This window comes from Dendroctonus ponderosae, unplaced genomic scaffold (genome assembly GCF_020466585.1).
Source record: "Dendroctonus ponderosae isolate FM_Combo_2020 unplaced genomic scaffold, Dpon_F_20191213v2 Dpon_F_20191213_8, whole genome shotgun sequence".
In the NCBI taxonomy this organism is placed as follows: Eukaryota; Metazoa; Arthropoda; class Insecta; order Coleoptera; family Curculionidae; genus Dendroctonus; species Dendroctonus ponderosae.
In genome coordinates, this window is record NW_026019016.1 from 11,061,633 (window position 1) to 11,082,707 (window position 21,075).

A 21,075-nucleotide genomic window follows, 5' to 3' on the forward strand; every position below is an offset into this window, starting at 1 on the left:
AACTTTGTTAAAGACTGCGTGTCTTTTACCACAACAGTGTCCGCTAGATTTTGGCTTATGGATTGCAGAAATGTGGCCGATGCAGCCAAAATGGCCACCGAACTTTACACTCAGGTAACGAACTTACGTCTTATGTATGAAACGCCGTTTTCTAGTCTAATGTAGAGTTCTAAACTAAACTTTCGCTTAATCTGTTCGTTTTTTGATAAAAAAATTATTAATTATTTATTAATGATATTCTCTAAGAGCTCTTCGCTAAGAGCTGGGTGCTTTTGATTTAGAATTGTACAATTTTCCTAAACAACTTTACAACCTAATACATATTTTCAAGCAATCTTGCAGATTGAGTAGGCCTGGGTGAACTCAGTTAATTTTTAGGAGTTGGCGCAGTGGACGCAAATAGCTTGCTGCTCCAACCCAATTTCCGTTACTGGGAAAATGTTGATAACTTTTTTAGTTGTTTTTAGATTTATTTTAAATTTTTATTACGTTTAGTTTAGCTTCTTAAAAATAAAAAATTTTCTGGATTTTTTCCCAAAAATATTTCTCCGAACAGAACACGCGAAAGTTTATATCGTATATTTGGAAAACTCGTCACCTTCGTAGCTGTGAATAATTTTATTTTTTTTTAATTCCACAATTTCCAAGATTTTACAAGCAAACTCGTCGACTTTATAGTTTGGTCTTCTTGGTCGTCTTTTTCGAATACCCGTTTTACCTTTAAATTTCAAACAAAAGCGAAATAAAATTCTCAAAGTTTTTTAGAAAAATTTTAACTTTTTCCAAAAAACGACCACAGAAAGCAAAAGCATATAGCCAACTATTTGGAAAACTTGTCACCCTCATCGCTCTGAAGAATTTTTAAGTTTCTTCAGAATTTCAGATTTTTCCCGTTCATCATGTTTCTTTAGGAAGCTTCAGCTTAATCGGTTTATTATTTCTAGGCTGCTCATGTGCCATTTATGGCTAAATTCGTCGTTTTTGCCAAGAGAGTGAGTCAACTGGAAGCCCGGGTGCGCGTGTTTTGCATGACCGACGATAAAGAAGACAAGACACTGGAACACCAAGAGCATTTTACTGAAGTTGCCAAAAGTCGAGATATTGAGGTAACATTTCGTGAATTCTAAGCTAATTAACCAAGCATTATTAAAATAAACTTTGTGGTAAACAGATTTTGGAAGGCAAAGATATTTTCATGGAGTTTGCCGGAAATTTGGTACCCGTTCTCCAATCTAACGATCAGCCAAAGCTGGGATTCAAAGCTTTCAAGGAGAACCGATGCGCGTTTAATATGAGATTAAAGGATCATGTAAGTTCTTCTTGAGCCAATATATCGTTATTTTTTTACTAACGCAGCAAACTATTATAGGATGAAGATGCAGTAGGAAGAATAATCTTCATGGCGGAGCCTAAAGCAGGACGCACTGGATATACGACAAGCAATCCCCTATGCACTTTGAACCTGATTTTACCAAAGGACGTTCTACCCGACAGAGACTCGCAAAGCGATTTGTTATCCATTAACAAAGACCACAGCTACTTGCATCATGGTGGAATCAGTAAGTAAAGATATTCACATTAGTGATGGGAAGAATCGAATTATTCGTTCAATGAAAGAATCATACTCGGACCAGCTTTGTAATACGTCTTTGTTTGTGCGACTGGAAAGTGCTACTTATATACTTATACAATTATAGTACCACCCTGGAAAGGTTTACTTTCCTCGGTTTATTGTCTCTTCCTTCCCAAGTAAGCAAACCAACACAAAAAAAAATAAAATAAAGTGTCTTATATTATTTTTAAACATTACTTATCCGAATAAATATGGCTTCAACTGTGAGGGCGCTCACTACAAAAGGTACCCCGATAACAGGGATATTGAGGGCGGTTGAGAAAAATAACTCGTAAGGAAAGCGGCACGTTAAAAGCCAAAGAAAACACCGACATTCAAGCCGCTTTTTATCTTTGCCATTTTCAAATTGCCATTAGCGACTAACTTCTGATTGTACAGGCAAACCCGATACGATCCATCGGGCTGACTTCCGATTGTCAGACATTTGCAATCTGCTGGACGAGGACTGGGAGAAATTGGCCCAAGAGTTGGACATTGCTCCATCAGATGTGGAACTGATCAAAGAAGAATATCCCGAAAACCATCCACAACAAGCCATGATCATGTTCCGTTTGTGGTTGAGGCAAAAAGCCAACAAAGCAACTGGAAATCAGCTGGAACGAGCGCTTAACAAGATCGGAAGACAGGATATTGTGGACAAGTGCATCTGCAACGTTGAGATGGTAACTGATGACATGGAGAAGGCCCTGGCCAAGATTCATTTGGATCAGTCAGGTAATATAGCGATTGTACCATTTTACTCAGGCCACCTCTACCTTGGGAAATTTCCAGGCTTTGACTACCTAAAAGATGAACTTGGGCCTTCTAGAGATCCATCATTGAGGCGAGATACCCATCTCGACAAGTCATACCTGGGCAGCGATGAGAAGCTGGAACGAAGCGAAAAAAGTGGTACAGCCGCAGAAAATTAGCAAAATCCAGTCCTACTTCAAACATCATCTACTTTCAGATGATATTCAAAATGAGAACCTAAACTCGACGAGCAGAGATGTAGCGGACACCAGCATTGATCAAATTCCGCCCCACAACGAGCAAGTTGTTCTAGACAATACTCCCAGAACCAACGGCAACCGAGAGGAAATTCTTGAGCAGATTACCGAACAGTTTAACACGCTCCAAACAGGAGCACCATCACAAGCTGTAAACTCTTTCGGGGGAACCCCGCCACCAAGTCCGGCCGAAGTATTCGAGGACATTGTCAATAAAAATGTCGGGGAAATTGAGAACCAAAAAGGTAAGAAAGCATATCTATGCTTGCGAAGCAGCTGCTTGAATAAGCTTGCTTCTAACTGCTGAAAAGACTTTTCACAATAGCGAAAAGTGAATTGCGGCTCTCATCTCATGAAGTAAAGTCTTTTCAATGCAGTTGATTTTTCATTATTTTTTGTTGCAGCGAATAAGTTATTAACATTTTCATGCCCATTTTAATTTCCAGCTTCTATACTTTCTTCTAGTAGTTATTTTCTGCTCTTTTTCGCACATAGGTGAAGGGCATCTTCTCCTTTTCTTTCTAGCTTTTCACTCTAACTGGCACCAATCGTAGGCTAACGTAGATGTATTATTTATTGATAGGCATTAATTAAGGGAATACAGGTTCAGTTGCTATGCTTAACAAATGATTCTGAATTACATGAGCATGTATATTTTGAAATATTTGTCAAGTATTCATTCATGGAGTCAATCTTTTATCGTGAAAATTTTCAAAAGGAATTTCACCAGAACCAGACGCAGTCCAAGAGCAAGTGATCTTCTCCTCGACCCCCTTAAAAAAACCTCTAGAACCCACCCCAGATCCCATCGAAGTTTTAAAGAGGAACGTCAGCGACACGTTAACTTTTTTGCACCAAGAAAGAAACGATTTTTTGCCGGAAGATGATATCATCATTCCCAGCAGAAAGGACGATCATATTGCTAATGAAATCGACTTGGAGTATATCAGTTTGAAGACTCCCAAGAAGAATCAAGAATTAGCAGCACAGCCTGAGGAAGTACTCGAGCCATCAGCACCTCCACACGAGGAGGTTGCAATTGAAGAACCCAAATCTCTTATTGATGAAACACTAACAGTGACTTCAATCGAAGAAAAGTCCATTTCAGAACCACTCTTGGTAGAAAATCACGCGGCTGAGGATGAAGTAGTAACAAATAATTCCCAAGACCAACAGTCTTCACCGTCCGTTAGAAAAGTTCCCGAAATTTCCTTTCAAGAACACGTTGAAGTAAACTCTTTTGACCAATCGCCTGCAAATGCTTTTGAAGAATCTCTCAGAGATGTTGCAGAGCAGGAGGTCGAAGAAGTGATCAGACAGGCAGAAGACGTTGTTAATGACCTACAGCTAAACGGAGATGAATTCCAGGAAAAGGGAAAGGAAATAAAGTTCACTGTAGAAGAGAGAGCGGACAGTATTTTAGACGATATTAGAACTAATACGGAGGACTCGTTAGACAACCTAGAGAGCCTAAAAGACGACTCTATTAGTGCAATACAGGAGAAAAGCGAAGAGGCTTTTAAGTTTTTGGAAAATGAAGCATCCAGCCCGTTGCTTAGTAAAGTGAGCATGTCGGAAGACGTGTTCAAACCGAGCCTGCTGGACGATTCTGCGACATTCATCCAAAAGGAGGCTGATCCTGATTTAAAGAGCGAGGACTCGAATATTTCTATAGAGTCGCAAAGCGGAGACTCTCTCAGTCCAATAAGCCCTAGGAGCTCGATACCTCTACCGAAGGCCAGGAAAGGCAAGGACAAGAAGAAAAAGGGAAAAGGCAAAAGTGCGGAAGGTAAGCCAATTTACACTATGTAAATACTTTTAAGTCGCTCGAAGAATGAGAGTTTTAAACTTGCCCTAGACGCTGTATATTTTCAAGCTTTAAAGCCTGAAGAACGTTAAAATGCGTAGTTACAGTGTGCAATGATTTTTTTAATCGGGATTGTAACTTCATTTGAAAATCAAACATTTAATGGATTCAAAGGATTTTTTTTTCAACAATATCTAATTTACTGGTTGGATAAGTGAGTTTCCTATTCTAATTATACAGTTAAAAATGATATGTAAAAAGCCAGTTCCAAAACTAACATGTTTACTGCAGATTAGTATGGCTGATACATTCGAAGTTTTCGCCTCAAATTTATGATTTTTTTAAAGATCGAATTTCATCAGGTATGATTATTCATAACAAGAGACTTAAGGAAGTTCGGTATTTCCAATAGCCTAAAATTTTAGACGAAATGCCCAAATAAAATGGTTTGGTAATATTGACTTCAGTTCCATTCAGTGGGATGCAAAATTGGCGTCATTCCTCCAGGAGGGGTTTACAGAGTATAGAAGAAATAGTATATAATTCTGACAAAAAAATAAAATTTTCGCAATGAACTAAATCATAAATTTGATCGCACGTTGAGTTTTAACTCATTTACCGATAACTGAGACTGAAATTTTAACATCTAAATAAGGTCGTCCACAAAGGAACTGAATTCTTCAGAGCTATGAGGGTGGCGAGTTTTCCAAATAATTTATTATAAAATTCCGTTCGTTTTTTGATAAAAAATATTCGATTTTTGTCCCAAATTTAAAGCTGGCGACGCATTTCAGAAATGTTTACAAAGCGACGAAGGAGGTGAGCGTTCTAATAAAAATTGTCAGTATTTTTTTAAGTGACAGTTTAGCTAAAACTAATTTTTTTGCTAAAACTGGAAAATCTTGAAATTTTGAAGAAACTTTAAAATAAAATTAATAAAAATATAAAATAAATCTAAAAACAACTTAAAAAAAGGTCATCAACATTTTTCCAGCAACGGAACCGAGTTACTGCGCCGGTGCGTTGGGTGGAGCAGCGAGCAATTTGCGCCGCACTGTGCCAACTCCTAAAAATTCATTGAGGCCTAGGCCTAGTTTAAATCATTCTGGAAGCAAAGGTTCTGAGTAATTTTGATCTTTAACCGTCTGTTTATATTGAGGCATTCGAGATATATTTATTTTCCGGTCAGATTTTTAGCCCGAAATTTATTTACTTTTTACTTTTACGTTTTACTTCCGAAAAAACTGTGTCTATTTACGTATGTAACTCAATAAAGAAACAAAACAGATAACAATATCCTTAGGCATGAACACAAGAATATGTTATCCTTAAGAAAAGGAAAAAAATACAATTTAATTCGCCGAGCACAAAGAGTAGGCCAGCTACAGAGGGAACTCAGTAAATTTTTATTATGAGTTAAAAAATGAGGTGACCCTTTTTTTTTAGTTGTTTAGACAAAGTGGTAAAACATTACTCATAAAAAATGTTGATGACTTTTAAAATTCCGGTATCGGGTCTCATAAAGCTTTAATCCACTTTAATAAATGAGTTATAACTCATCAACTCAGGGAGCTTCGACAACTCAAAAGCGCAATTCAACACAGTGTTGCCCAGGCCTAACTAAGTGCCCTAAGTGACAAAATAAATAGAGCTATCAACTTTTAATCAAATGTTGTTTGCATAGCGTTTTGGCCATACATTTTTTGCGCAAATAAAAATAAAGTTTAAGTAAATTTAGCGCGGAAAATGCGATCTGCTATAAAAACTAATACCTTTCGAATGAGATGAGAGCGAGAAAAGATATGAGGCTATAACATCGAATGCTTTTTTCTGCGTGAGTTTATCCATATTGTCCGCAGAAAGATTTTAAAAATAAATAATTTCAACTCTGACCTAGAAAACATGACATTTAAGCACCATGTCCAATATGTTTATTTTATTTTTTGGTTCTTTTATATCTTAACTTTTCTGGGGCTGTTTCGATTACAAAAATTTAAGATTCACGTTAAATGCGACGTAGACTATGTTAACAGTTTGCCGAATAACCATTGAACTACTGAAATAAAAAATAAAGTATTGCCTAATAGCGAAATTGAGCGCACACAGTGGTAAGCGCCAGTAACCCTTTAAAATAAATTTTACAAAATTGCGATTCACCTTGTATGTATTTTAAAATTTCATTCAGTTCTTCAATCGTTTTGTCAATATCAATTCTCTTTTGATTTGATTTGATGTTTCTTGTCGCCATTTTGATTCACATCTCTACCTGTAATCCAATTTATAGTTTCAGAAAAACTAGTCACCTTCGAGGTTGAGCCAGTACGCGAATGTAAATCTCCGGAAGAGGACGAGCTCTTGAGTAAAATTCCGATAATCAAAGGTACAAAAGTGAAAACAATCAAAAAACATTCTAAGGACCCGCTCAAGGAGTTTGCCAACATTTCCAAAGACTTCGATTGGGATAAGGACGATGAAGAAACCGTCACTACCAAAATAATTAAAACCGTTACAACCACGGAGCCCATTGTGAAGACTGTCGTAACGCGAATAAGTTCCGAAGGAGCCGATGGCGCTAAAAGCAAAATCCCAGTACTGAGTGGCGAGTCGTCTTTACTAAGTGAGAACAACGTAGCGAGTGAAATCGACCTGCAAGGCACACCAAAAAGCAAAATTCCAGTCCTTAAAACCGAAAGCATTATTATAAGCTCGCCCGACAGCATTCGCACCGAGAAATCCGTTTCTCCAAATACGACCCGAGTGGTAGAAACCACAACCACAACGATCATTTCTCCGATATCGCGAACAGTTGTTACAGCTGATTCCGATTCCGAAGACGATTCCCGACAGACGTCTCCTCCTCTGAAAGGAATTCTTAAGAAAGCGGCCAATCAACAGCATCCGCTTTCCGGCAATCCGATTGGCAGTTCGAGCGGGTCTGATATAGCTCTTCATGAGGAAGGAGCCGAGCTGAGTTCGGACTCTGGTATGTATTTCGGCATGAAAGATGACTAATTAAATTTGTAGGTTTATGTTACTATGCGTATGGAAAAGCTTTTTATTTTTTGCGTTTTCATCCAGATGAAAGTTGCGAGAGCCTTCGACATTTAAGTACGCACCAACATCATTTTCCAATTAGCTTTTTCCTTTCTCTAAATGTTAATCTCTCAGATGTTGCCATTATGTATACCTTATAATTAGAATATTTCTTTTTTTAGCTCTTTTAGCTGCACCTTTTTAAAAGCCAAAGTCCTACCATACTGACTCACTCTGAATAGGTGTATACTATGTAAAAACTGAACTCGTGTTAGGTTTAAAAAAGTGAAATGCACTCGGTCTGAAAAAGGGACATTTTTGGTAACGCTCAAAGTATTCTAACTTATTTTGAGATTTTTCTGATGTCATTTTCTTTAACTTAGAGCTTAATTCTTTGGCTATTATAAGGAAAATAGCAGGCTTTGTTTTTATCAGTATTTTTAAACACCCTGTGCATTAACGTTTTCCTTGGAACCGAAAAGTAGTCGATCCTTTTGAAACTGCAACTTTTGTTAACATTTCCTTTTTAATCGTTGTTTTATCTTCAAAATTAATAGATTTACAGCATTTATAGCTAGAAACAGTTTAGCTGAGAATTTAAATATAAAATTTCCACGTTTTGCTTCTCGTCAAGACTGAATTTTAACCCTAACAGGATAACTGGGACGACACTTTTTTAAAAAGCCATATTTCTCTTCATATATATATTTGTATTTTGTGCAGTGCTGATGCATATCGATTAAAAAACTATGCCAATTTCATACAAATACTTGAAATTTTTTTTTGACTTTTCCTTAAAATAGTTTCTCTGACGACAGCAAATTTATAGAATATTTCTCTCTTTCCTAGTGATAAAATCGATGTCCTCAATGATAAGGGAAAGCAAATACTGACGAAAAGACGCAATTTGAAAAGGGTTGACTACATTTTCGTTTCAAGTAAATCGATAAAAAAATAGAAATACTTTTTTCCATTATTTGACATAGAAAATAAATAGCTAATACTGCGAACCAATGAGATAGCTTAGCCGCAGACCTGGTTTACAAATTATAAAAAAATATATGAAAATCAGTTAATGAGTATTAATGTTTGACTTTGAACTTTACACAAAAATCGCCCCGTTATTTTTGAAACTGTGCTGAGTGCATGTCGGCGATATATATTTGATCTGATCTTCCTGACTATAGAAATAAATAAAAGTTTGTCAAATTAGACATTTTCTGCACTTTTACCAACAAACTCGACATACACGGGGCAAGTAATTTTGGTAAATATTATTTATTTGAAACGTTTGCAATAATTATACTAAAAAATCCTATATAAACAGTGACGCAGTCATTCGAGCGAGAAGCTATTTCAGACTTAAGGAGTTCTGATATAAAGTCTGTTGAAAAACGCTTGTTTTTTTACGATCCTTCCTGCATTTTGTGATTGTGTTTTAGGCAGCGCTAGATTTATTTATTTTTTTTTACGAAATGCATTTTGTGCTCTAAATACTATTCTTTTTTTGTGTGTTTGACCTATGTATACTGCATTAACCCCCAGTTAAATTAACATTAACTTACTAGTATTACCATATTTTAAACTTATGCTCACTGACTTAACACTAACCGAAATTTTAAACACCTAACCAGCTAATATTAGATTTTAAGTCCTGTTTTTACACAGCTGATCAATTATTTTGATAATGCTCGAATTGGACCAAATTTTATCTGCATCAAGCAGTAAACAATAAACAGGAAGAATTTGAAGTATTCTGAAATTTGTACTGAATTTAATGTTAATTTGGCATGGGCGCAATCTCCTCAATGGCTCTGACTGATACTGACGCCTTTTTTTGATAAGCGTTTGGCCTGCCCGATGACCAAAAACAGTGCTTACAGACCGCTGCCTCCTGGCATGCCTTGTACGTTCCCCTAGTCTGGTCCTTATTCGCAATCGCTACAAGCATGGTCGTTCTGGCACTTTTCGCACAGTACTAGTCATATGGTATGCAAATTTAGAATTATTTTCAGTTGCCTCTCATTTTTTTCACACGGATTTTCAGTTACTTAATTGTCTACATATACAGGGAAATACTCGAAACTAAATCTATCGGTTTAACACGGTTTTGGGGTCATTCCTACTGCTTGAAACCTATGAAACTAGTCACTTGGGATCGAAACTTTCATCAGAGTCGACCATTCATTTAGAAAAACCACATGCTTACACTACACGCCTGCAGTTTCTAAAGTAACAAATTGGATTGCCTTGGCCACAGTTTGAGCTATTTCGAAAATTGCCTGACTATTACCTTTTAATATTAAACAAATGTCCACCTCCTCAGAATGATTAAATAATCTGCTGCAAGTTTGAAACAGAACAATTCATTTTGTTTAATCGCTAAGTATATGTTTTATCTGAGAAATGTATAGTTTTTCCTGCAGTGAATGCATATATGACTGTAATAAGGTGATTGTTTGAATCAGTTGAAGGTTTAAGGTCTATTTTATTTAAAGTAACGTCTGTTGGTAGAATCAGTCTCAAATTTAAGTGGCAGCAGAAGCCAATATTTTTTCAATAAAAAGCGGTCCTTTGTTGATATTGAGCACCCCCTTTACATCTGCAATTTTTAATTTGGGAAGAATTACTAAATACAAAAGTTGTCATATTTAAGTCTATCGTATTTTTTTCGTCAATAACACGCACCTCAAATTTATAAGGAGATTTTTAGAAAATATATATTTTTATGCTACTCGACTCGTTAATGCCACCGTTTGTATTACGTACCTGAAGATTTGTATCACTCTTCAAAAACTGCGTTCTTCTCTCTACCGTTTATAGAAATACTTATTCCGGATATTCACAACTTCCCATGAATGTTTCATCTGGAGACAACCTTCTGATATTGTTGGTCTTTTCCATTTTTTCACTACTTCGCATGCAATGTTTAAGCGCTTGATTGATACAAAGGGCTATAAATGACTTGTGAGGCTTCCAGGAATTACTGTCCTTTCTGTATTCATTGCCTTTAGAGGTTTCTTAGTTGATTTTGTTGTATGCGCTCTAAATTGATCAGCGCAGGCTTTTTAAACAATGCACCTGGACGTTTTGATCATGTCGTTATATCCATAATTTCATTCCAGTCTCATTCATACGGCTTTTTTCTTGAACGTGAATATTAATTCTACTAAGAACTCAACTTTTGGTAATGTTTTCGTAGACAGATAATCCCATGTTTCGATTGGATGTTATCCAAATTTTCAGTTGCTTTAATTCTGGCCATTTTTCTAAGTTCGAACGGTTTTACTCAGCAGTTTTAATTGTCGCCTTTGTTTTTTCCATTGGCAAACCATTTTTTCTTTTGGTTATTGGCCAACATAAAACAAAACGTCTTTTGGATGCTGTTTGCAGATTGTTTTGCACAATTGGTCACATTTAGTTTATACCTCACCTCACCGTATATACATAAAAGTATTTTTTGTTCTACGCTATATTTTTATAATTTAGAATAAACATTTTAAAGATTTATAAAAGTGATTCAAACGAATCGTACAGAAACTCAGAAAAAGGATGAAAAGGGGGGTGGCCAATGCTCAATCAATAAAACTTTGTAAAAAGAGAAAACATTTTGTTAGAAGCAGTCAAGAAAAAAAAACTTTGAGAAACAATTATTTTCAAACAATTAATACTTTCCAATAACAATAAATTTCTTTAAAAAAAGCAACTTCCTTTGAGATGCAACTGACCATAACTCGTCTTTATACTTTTGACTAAACTCAATCGATTGTTTCGTTCCGAACTGTCAGCAGCTTAAGTAAACTTATTGGTGTTTTCCACCAATCTACTGATTTTTCACATCAATAATTGATTGTGCTTTCGTATACCGGGTGTCAATTAGGAAAACTTCCCACGCTTAATATCTTTCTTCCAGTTGAAAATATGAAAAATCGGAAAAACCAGTCAATTTTATTTGTAAGGGGGACACTTTAAATTAATATTTTTAGGCTCCTTGTTTCAACCCCCTAAGATGTCACCCTTAGAATCATATATAGGAAGGGGGGTCAAGTTGCACATCGTTTTAAAGGGCGTTCAATTCTCCTTACATTAGTTACTACCTGGTTGCTTTATGTTCAGAGGATTTCGAATAATCACGTTTCAAAGATGTAGTTTCCGAATTGAATTCGGATTTATTGATTATTTACCTTCGAGAAAAATCACTTTATTTACGGAAGAAAAATTTCTACAATAAAACCCATGGGATCTACTTACGCACTATCTTATAAGTTGTTCAAAATGTTGTCTATTTTTCTGTAAACAATAATAAAGTCTATTTTCGAACCCTCCCTAATATAGATAAGGTATTCCCGGATAGATCGATTGAGCCTCCAAGATCACCGGAGTGAACACCCTGAGACTTCTTTCTTTGGGGACATCTTAAGTCCATTGTCTATAAAACTTAACCTGCTGATATTGATGATCTTAAAAGGCCAATTGCAGCAGTATGCCGGTTAATTCCCGGTAAAGTGTTCCGAAAAGTTAGTGGACAACATTTTAAACAATTTAATAAGATGTAAAATATCTGCATAAGTAGATGACATAGGTTTTATTGTAGAAATTTCTCTTCTGCAGATAAAAAGTTATTTTTGTAGATGTAAAATAATCAAAATAAGAAATAAGATCAAAATTAAAAATACGAAATCGATGTTTAAACTAGATTTTCTTCCTGTTATTCAACGATTTTAACAGTGTAACCTACTCGCGTAATCATCTGTAATACAAGAAAACCCAATACAATGAATTGTTTTTGTGTAAACAATAACCTGAAAACCAATATCTGAATGCATGCAAGTTTAATTGTTTCTACAACTTTGAAACGCGATTATTCGAAAACCTCTGAACAAAAAGCAACATAAAGTAGTAACTAATATAAAGAGAATTAAACGACCTTTAAAACGATGTGCCACTTTCCCATTTAAGTTCTCAGGGTGAAACAAGGAGGCTGAAAATATTAATTTAAAGTGTCCCCCTTACAAATAAAATGTACGGGTCTTTCCAATTTTTCATATTTTCAACTGCAAGAAAGATATGGGTGGGAAATTTTCAAATTGACACCCGGTATATATATTGATGAATTCGTTTCGTTTTGTTATTATTGTCCGCTTGATGGTTTGCACCGACCAATCTTTCTACTATAGCTAAACTGTTAAATTTTCTTCATTTCAGCAGGACGTTAAGTCGCTTTTTACATTGCTATTTCACATACAGTAAGTAGAGCGTGTTGAATGCCACACAATGCTTAAGCTTTAGCAGCACGAACTTATTTACTGCGAGCGCTAAATGCTTTGATAAAATGAACCAAAGGTAAAAAAAACTACACCGATTTACTTATAGAAGAGTAGAAAATTGCAATAAGAAATGTGGCATGATTTTGTTAATAACATATTTGAAAACACAGTTCACACAATGCTTGCATTTTTCGAACAACTTTGGGAGGTGTAGGCAAAAGAACGAAAATATTGTTAGCAATTGGCTGCACCTCTGCAATGCTCTGTATGCAAAGAACTAATGCTTTATTAATCTATTGCGCTTGTCTGCAGCAGCTTAAAACCTTCTTTTCTTTGTATAACTCGTTGTTCTTTACCTACAGAATAGTACAATTTCAAACACAGACCTATAAGATTAAATTTGAGTTGAATGAAAAATCAAAACACACACGCGTTCTTGCGAATCGAACTAACAAAACAATCATGTGTTTTCGACTTTGGTTTGACTCACATACACAATGATCTTTCTAAGTATATTACTGACTATTCATGATGCTTTAGAGGATTTTTACCACCAAGAGCCGCAATACACTGAGACCACCATAGAAGAAGTTGATCCAGTTACTGGAGCAAAGTAAGTGTAAAAAGCGACAATTTCAACGACCCAACATTGGCTTTATTAAAACTCAATTTGGAATATTGAAGGAAATATTAGATACAATTTATGGTATTTTGCAGAATCACTAGAACAATCAGAACTCTCGTTAGTCATTCCATAGTGTCGCCGAACGAGTCGGAGCTTCGTCAAACCATGCAAAATGTCCTGGACCAATTTATGTCTGAAGAGCGCAATCCGCGTTAAAGCGTGGCAATTTTTTTCTGAAGGTTTTTCAACATGAAAGTTTAATGTTAATTGTCGCAGTATTTTCCTACCGGTGATTTTTACACTTTACGTTCTCTTGATTGTTTTAATGTTAAATTGTGGTTTCAAATTTAATTTTTGTACAAAAATGCATTTTTATTTATATTAATTGATAGACATTTTCATTTTCCGTTCATACGAAATGAAATTGTTGATAGTTTTAATATTCGAATTAGAAACACATTGAATGCCAATTGTAGAAATTTGAAACATTATAAATGAACTTATAGGGAGAACTTAAAATAAATGAGTTTAACTAGAATAAGACAGAAATAATGCCCTTTTCTACACATTTAAACCTACTTCTAGAGACTATAGTGCCTGAACTTTTCCTTGAAATCGCTCTTTTCAAGAGAAAGTTTATCTTTACATTATTATTGAGTCAATTGGGCCAAATATATATTCATGATGTTCGACGTTCCGATGGAAATGCTTGTGCTAAGCTAATGTTAAAATATATTTGACCCATCGGTGATTGTTATTTATTGCAAAATAACATTCCGTACTAATTAATAAAAATTTCAAATTCAACTGTTATTCTTCAATAAATTAACAAAACATCGCAGGTGCTGAAATGGTACTAAAAACTGTTTTGTCCCAGACAGACACATTGTGAATTTTATTATAAGAATTTTAATATATATTTATTATGGTATACATAAAATGCTTTTAAACGATGGACTAAAGTTATTGAACTTGTAGAAATGGTTGCTTAATCTTAATATATGAGAACTTGTTTTCGGAAATAAATGTGTGGTGTACAGATTGTCCGAGTTTTAGTCATTTCACTATAGTAGCTTTTATGCGATTGCTTATTTCAAATCTACACTGAACAATATTAGGTGTTTTTCTATTGAAACTAAAATGTTTGTCCAATGCGACTCTCACCGAAGTTGGTACTTTTGCAACGGAAGATCATACTGGGAAAATATTAAAATCATATTACGATACAAGCAAACGAAGAAGATTGGCTCTATTCACTGAAAAGCACACCGACCAAGAGGAATTTGCCAGACAAACCGGGAATTTGTTGCTGCTTTTTTTTGAGAAAAAAACTGTTCTTTTTATCGATGTCAAACAAAGGTACCTTATTTCTAATCAACTTTCAAAGTATCTGAAAGTATATTTATTGTATCTTCAACATATATGCATAAAAAATATATGCATCAATGTACAGGGTAATTCCTCATAAATTGACACCTCCCCCCCCAGATCGTTTATTTTAAAAAAAGTGACTAACACAAAAGTTGTTCAATTTTAAATTTAAAATTTAATTTTAGAATTTAAAATAAAAAATATAAAACACAGAAATCTTTCTTTGAATAAAACACCCTATATATTTTTGGACAGGTCGATAAGATTTTTTCCCTTTTTTCTGTTTCAGAAATATATATACAGGGTGGTTTTTTAGGGCGATAGAGTCCATTATTTCCGATGGTGTTGAACTTTCGAAAAATAGTTTCATATAAAAGTTGTTGACGCACAAAGTGCGCACATTTTAAAAATATTTTATATGACACAGAGTGTCTCAGAAAAGCGAGGCAAGATCAAAGAGTCAATTTTTCATTAGCTCATGGAATGCAGCTTGAAACGCTGCATATGCGCCGTAAATTGTTCTTTTCTTACTTGCGACGTTGGCAGATTATCGCTATTTTAGTAAAATTTTGCTTGAAAACAGGGTATCTACAAATTCATTGTAGAAACAAAAAAAGCAGTTAAAGATACAAAAAATACGTCTTTCCAATTACAACAGATCCGTTAAGAATTCTATTGAACCGAAATATGTTAAGAATTCTATTGAACCACATTGTACAGGGTGTTAACAATGTGAACTTCAATCTAAAACTTTGATCTTGCCTCGCTTTTCTGAGACACTATGTGTCATATAAAATATTTTTAAAATGTGCGCACTTTGTGCGTCAACAACTTTTATATGAAACTATTTTTCGAAAGTTCAACACCATCGGAAATAATGGACTCTATCGCACTAAAAAAAACCACCCTGTATGTGTTGCCTAGATTTATATTAGCCGTTTTTTCTGTATTATGGTTTAAAAATTTTCAATGACAACAAACGAAAATAGCCTAAAATGAATCAAGAAACTATAGAAAGAGAAAAAACAGAATTTATTGGTATTATAAATTTCAAAACACAAATAAAAAAATAGTGTTTTCACACACTCAAGAATTTACAGCTTGATCAGTGTGGAAAAGCGCGGTATCAAAATATGAGCTTTACGTAAGAACAAATCACAGAGTAAGTTAAAGTAAAATAAATCTTAACATTCCCCCGATATTACGAAAAACATTTTTTTTTAAACTGTTACCATCAGTGGCAGGTGGCAGAGTCAAAAGTTAGGTCCATGATGCCAAACATTGTCGCAATACAATTCTGATTATGTACTTACGATATACCCTGTATATCGTTTTCATACCGTTAACAAAAACGAATATTTTGTTAAAAGGATTATATTTCTAGAGTGTTAAACAATTCGTGAGACTCGCTTAACAACCCAGGAAAAAGTATATATAAGAAACGAGTATACTTAGGTAAATAAATATAACTCCTTTCGCCTTACTATCATTAAAGTACGATAAAAAAATAGTTTTGCAAGGTAACACACGAAAACCAGTCAAAATACAATAGGAAGAATGAGTTTTTCAATCAAAAATTCAATGATATTGACCAAACTACTAACACTTGGCTGCCAAATCACTACAAATGACTAAACTGTTAGTACATTTACACCCCCTACTAAGTTCACAGTTCTACCATTATACTTTTTAGAAATATCATCCTGGATTTCCCGTTGCATCTGCTTACTCCTCTCGAACAGTAATTTGATCACAGGTACGAGTTTCCTAATCTCATCGGCCGTTTGTGCAGTTTTATCCTCCAGTACCTTTTTAGTTGCCCTCATTCGATCACCCAGAGTGAGCTTTTGATTCAGACTGGCCGTCAGTAAGTCCAAATATCTCTCAGAGTGTTTTATATTATGCAAATGTTGAATTCTTTTATTGGTCAGGCAGCTTAGAGCGACATTAACGGAATCAGCGAGCGCTGTGACAGACTCCAATGTTTGCATCTGGAGAGTTGTTGATGCATCTTGCATCTGAGACATTGAAAGAACGTCCGACTCGTGAGACATTTCGAACAATCTCATTTTCACAAAGGCCTCCAATTCGCTTAAGTCATTTATAATTTGCTCTCTGTACTTCGGATGGTCCAATATGGTGAGCGCCTCTTCGCCCCGAGCAATTCCCCCATCTTCTCCAGATTTCTCTACCACAATTCCTGATTCGTCTAAGACGATTTCAAGATCCGGATTGAGATCATCATAGCTTATAATTTCGAATGATCCATCATTTGACGAGTCTAAAATTGCCAGGAGTTTAGCTTTTGGATTTATCTACTGACCTACTACGCAAGCCTAAAAAGTTACCTGTAGAGCAAATTATTTGCTCAGCACTTTTGGGAGTTTCAAGAACAATCTGGTCGCCAAAATCGATTTCTTTGGTCTCACCACCGAAATCGACTTCAGCCCCATTGTCTCCAAAGTCGATATTATCACTATCGCCAAAATCAATTACATTTACGTCGTCCTTATCAACCTCTTCCATAGTAGCTTTTTGCGGCTCTTCAATTCTCAATGGTTTTTCGCCATAAACAAACTCGTAAGCCGTCGTGTTCCCCTTTTCTATTAAGTAACTTAATATAGGCAGATTGATACAGTCAATATCTTGCCCCGAAAGATATTTAGTGAAGGCAGCATACAGCTCAATGGCACTTCTGACTATTGTTATTTTCTCGGCAGTTTCTTCATACAGTTGGGGAAGCTCGTTTAAAAGATCAAGAAGCTCAGACTTTACTTTTTCTCCTTTAATGCCTGCAATGTATTGGTGAGCTGTTTATAGTACTGTTCTGCTACGCACCTACTATACTTAGTTTATATATAGCGGTTTTATACTGTTAGCAATGGAAAAAGCAACAATAGGAACATTTGTTAAATTATCATCGCTTTAATTCCCATGCACGTATTCCTTTTGAATATAGAAGATATCGGATAGTAAGCATTTATTCCGTATGATCTGTGCATAACGTTATTCCAGTTTTAATTGACCAAAATAAATAAACTGCTCAACAAAATCAACGTTACACTGACAAATCTGGATTAACTTTGGAACTGGATAAACTGCTGAGAGTGAATTGATTTCTTTTTGAAGCCTTATTTAGAGTGATTCTTTTTCGGTTAGCGCGTGATTTTGCAAAAAAAAGTTCTTGCAAAATAAACCAATGAAAAAATTGGTTTAACTTCCGCGGGTTCTCCGCTGAGAAAAAAGCGATTTTTTGTATTTCAACCCCACAAGCATTAAGATAGACCTGATATCAAAACACTTTTTATTTTTCGCTCATCACGTTTATTTACAGAGTGGACTTAAAAAATCAACTTTTCGGTTTTGCAGTGATCATTGTTTTTCTCTTGAATCAATTTTCCAAATCTAGGGTTTATGTTGAAGCTAAAACCTCACAGTGGACTTGAGAAAATAATAATTTAATATACCGGGTTGAATGAAGGAACGTAATATTTGAAAGTAAACTTCACTTAGTTGAAAATCTTCCAGAATCACAAATTTCGGAGGCAATTCGGATTTGGATAATTTTTTGTGCAACCCTGTATATTCAATTTTGGTCCGAAATCGTCTATGAAGTTTAGGCTTCAACATCAGCTCTAGACCGTGAAACTCGGACCAAGAGCAGAAAAGTTATCGCTGCGAATTCAAAAAGTTGATTTTTGAGACCCACCCTGTAAATACGACAGATGGCCGAAAAATTAAAAAATCGTTTCGAACTATTTCATTTCTCTTTAAACTTTTGGTGTTGAGACCCAAAAAACCTTCACATTTTGTCCAACTAGGAAAATGCCGAATTTTCCAACATTTTTCTTTTTTCATTCGACTCTGTACAAAATTTGTCTGAGATGATAAATTTTTACCAAAAAATTGACTAACAAAAAACAAATGGGACTCAATAACACTTCAAACAGAATCAGAATTTATCCAGTTCCAAAGTTAGGGCAAATTTGGCTGTGTAACGCTCATTTTGTTCAGCAGTTTAGTGGCTAGAACTCGTAACAACTTATCTAAACCTATTTTTGCAGACGCTATTTATTCAGATGGACGAATACATGGTCTTGAACATCGAAAATGTACATTGTTTTTCCTTTCAAAGTTCCTTTTGCAGTTCTTGGGATATTTACCTCAAATTTGGTCACCTCAAATAAGTCACCTTAATAATATATTGATTAATAGTGCCTCTCATTTTTGTGGTGTATTTTCAAAATTATATAGCATTAAAAAGGTAATTAAAAAGTTACCAAATAAAAAATAAAGTTAGCTGTAGAGCAAATAACTTGCTCAACATTAACGGGAGTTTCAGACACAAATGATTGAGATGAACACAAACCCGATGAAAAACTCGTTAGACGTAGACTTAGTAGAGCACGGCAAAAAAAGTTCGGTGATAAAAGGAGACGTTTGCCTAAAAAAGACCATCTCGTACACTGTTTCTCTTCTGGACTGTTTAATATATTGAATGAGGTCCTCGAGAACGTAACCGAACCTTTCAACCGAAAAACCAATGAACTATTAAAATTATTTTTGTGAGTTTTGTACTTAAACCATTTCCTCGATTAAAATTGTAATCACTGTATACTTTGGCGACAGTTTCAATTGAGCAATAGAGCGAAAGAACAATGAAGCCTTTTCCGTTTGCCCCATTAGAATGAACTCGCTTTAAAACTTTCAATTTTTATCTTTCGCTTTAGTTCGCCGTCTTACCTAATTGACCACAAGCAACTTTGAACTCCTTCTGAGACACAGCTTCCGACTTATTGCAGTCCTTGATCTTTTTCTCATTTTCCGCCTGTAATTGCTCTAGCTTGTGTACTTGCTTTTTCATACTTGGAATCTCGTAAGACACATTACGGATAAGCATTACGGCCACCTGGAATGGTCAGTGCTTAAGCGATAGCTTTCTACTAAGAGAGTTTTGAATTGGCAAACCTCTGCAAGATAAATATTATCTTTCTGGTAATCGGCAATGACATCTTGCCAATCTTTCATTCTTTGTGAACCATATCGGCCAAATATGTTCTTGCTATCCTTTTCAGTTTCTTTGAGGATATCGACGATTTTCAGGCAGTGGAAGTAGTTGATGTGCTGACCACTGACTAGTTTGACTATGCCATCATGAACAGGCATGTCTTGGATTGCATTGTTGATTTTCTCCCTTACTTTTATTACTCGATTCTGCCAATCTTTGGGAATGTGTCTTCTAGATATGAGCCAGTCCAAGAGTTTGGTAGTATGAATATCAATCGGTATATTTTGCTCATCCATGTTTGACTATACTTTATAAAGCAATGAAAATAATAATACAGCAATATGTTTGAAAATGTTGGAGAACGTCTAAAACACCTGGCAGTGGCAGATGGTAAATCGTCAACTAGGATATCAACGTGCTGCCATCTTTAGCAAAATAGCGCACTTCGCACGATCAACTAGAAAATTCGTTGTCTCTCCTGGATTAAACAATTTTTCCTCAAGCAACTTGCAAGTTAATCAAAAATAACAAAAATTGCAGCAAAATTAAAGGCGACTATACAAAAATCAGCTGTTTGGACTTTTTTCAGTCCAGACAGATTTTCCGTGTAGTAAGTAACCAACCCAGCATCTCTAAGTATACCGGGTTGCCTACAACGCAGCAGGATAAGATACGCACTAAGGGGCGGGGCAAGGATGATCAAAAGAATACAATGTACCGTTTTCTTTAAATTCAAGCATATCTGTTGGTATTTTAACAGATGAATGTTAAGTAACAACTTCATATTATATTTATAGAAACTATAAAATATTGAAGTTGTTTAACGCATGATGGCAATACTACTTTATAATTTCAATATTCTTCTTAGTCGAGCAATTTATACATGGATATGGTATACATGGTAATAGGTAGAATGTAATTTAACTTCGTTTTGAATGTAAAATTTCTATTTTATGTTCAATATTTAACATTCTTTTTATATTTTATATCTGTGTAAGAAACGAATTGTGTACTCGATTTTAACTACTTCTGGATTATTTATCATCTTTAATTGCAAGTGATCCAAGAAATAACATTAAATTTTGCACTCGATTAAAAAAAAATCAACAATAAAATCTCCAATTAGAATCCATGGTGATTTATGGTAAATTCCTTCGAACTGAAGTACCTCCAGAAAAAATCCAGAAAATTTCCCCGCATTTACCAATTTCTTAGTTTTGGTTTGTATTGGATAGTTGCTTGTTTTTTTTTCCAAATCTAAATTTTGTTTGTATTTTATTTCTTCTGGGACACATTTTGTAAATATTTGGATAAGTTTCGGATTGACTTAGGCCATTATTTT

The 21,075-nt window shown here is 35.1% G+C and overlaps 2 protein-coding genes across 2 annotated transcripts in view; one reads left to right on the top strand and one right to left on the bottom strand.

The window, feature by feature from the left end:
- The window catches only part of LOC109536103 (ankyrin-3), a gene marked incomplete in the record, with an annotated part of 72,537 nt that extends 58,141 nt beyond the window's left edge, over positions 1-14,396 (top strand). The window contains 11 exon segments of the mRNA XM_048669219.1: positions 1-114; positions 945-1,106; positions 1,172-1,309; positions 1,370-1,559; positions 2,012-2,347; positions 2,405-2,524; positions 2,583-2,867; positions 3,341-4,411; positions 6,714-7,412; positions 13,270-13,342; positions 13,447-14,396. Coding sequence (XP_048525176.1) covers positions 1-114; positions 945-1,106; positions 1,172-1,309; positions 1,370-1,559; positions 2,012-2,347; positions 2,405-2,524; positions 2,583-2,867; positions 3,341-4,411; positions 6,714-7,412; positions 13,270-13,342; positions 13,447-13,570 — 3,312 coding nt within the window.
- Positions 14,397-16,083: 1,687 nt separating this feature from the next.
- LOC109536168 (CDK5 regulatory subunit-associated protein 3) lies at positions 16,084-20,137 on the bottom strand. The gene is made up of 4 exons (XM_019902262.2): positions 19,694-20,137; positions 19,469-19,634; positions 17,074-17,517; positions 16,084-17,006 (listed from the first exon to the last, which is right to left on the bottom strand). Exons 1-4 carry the CDS (start codon positions 20,027-20,029, stop codon positions 16,357-16,359), a joined length of 1,596 nt encoding a protein of 531 aa, XP_019757821.2. The 5' UTR covers positions 20,030-20,137; the 3' UTR covers positions 16,084-16,356.
- Positions 20,138-21,075: the final 938 nt, after the last annotated feature.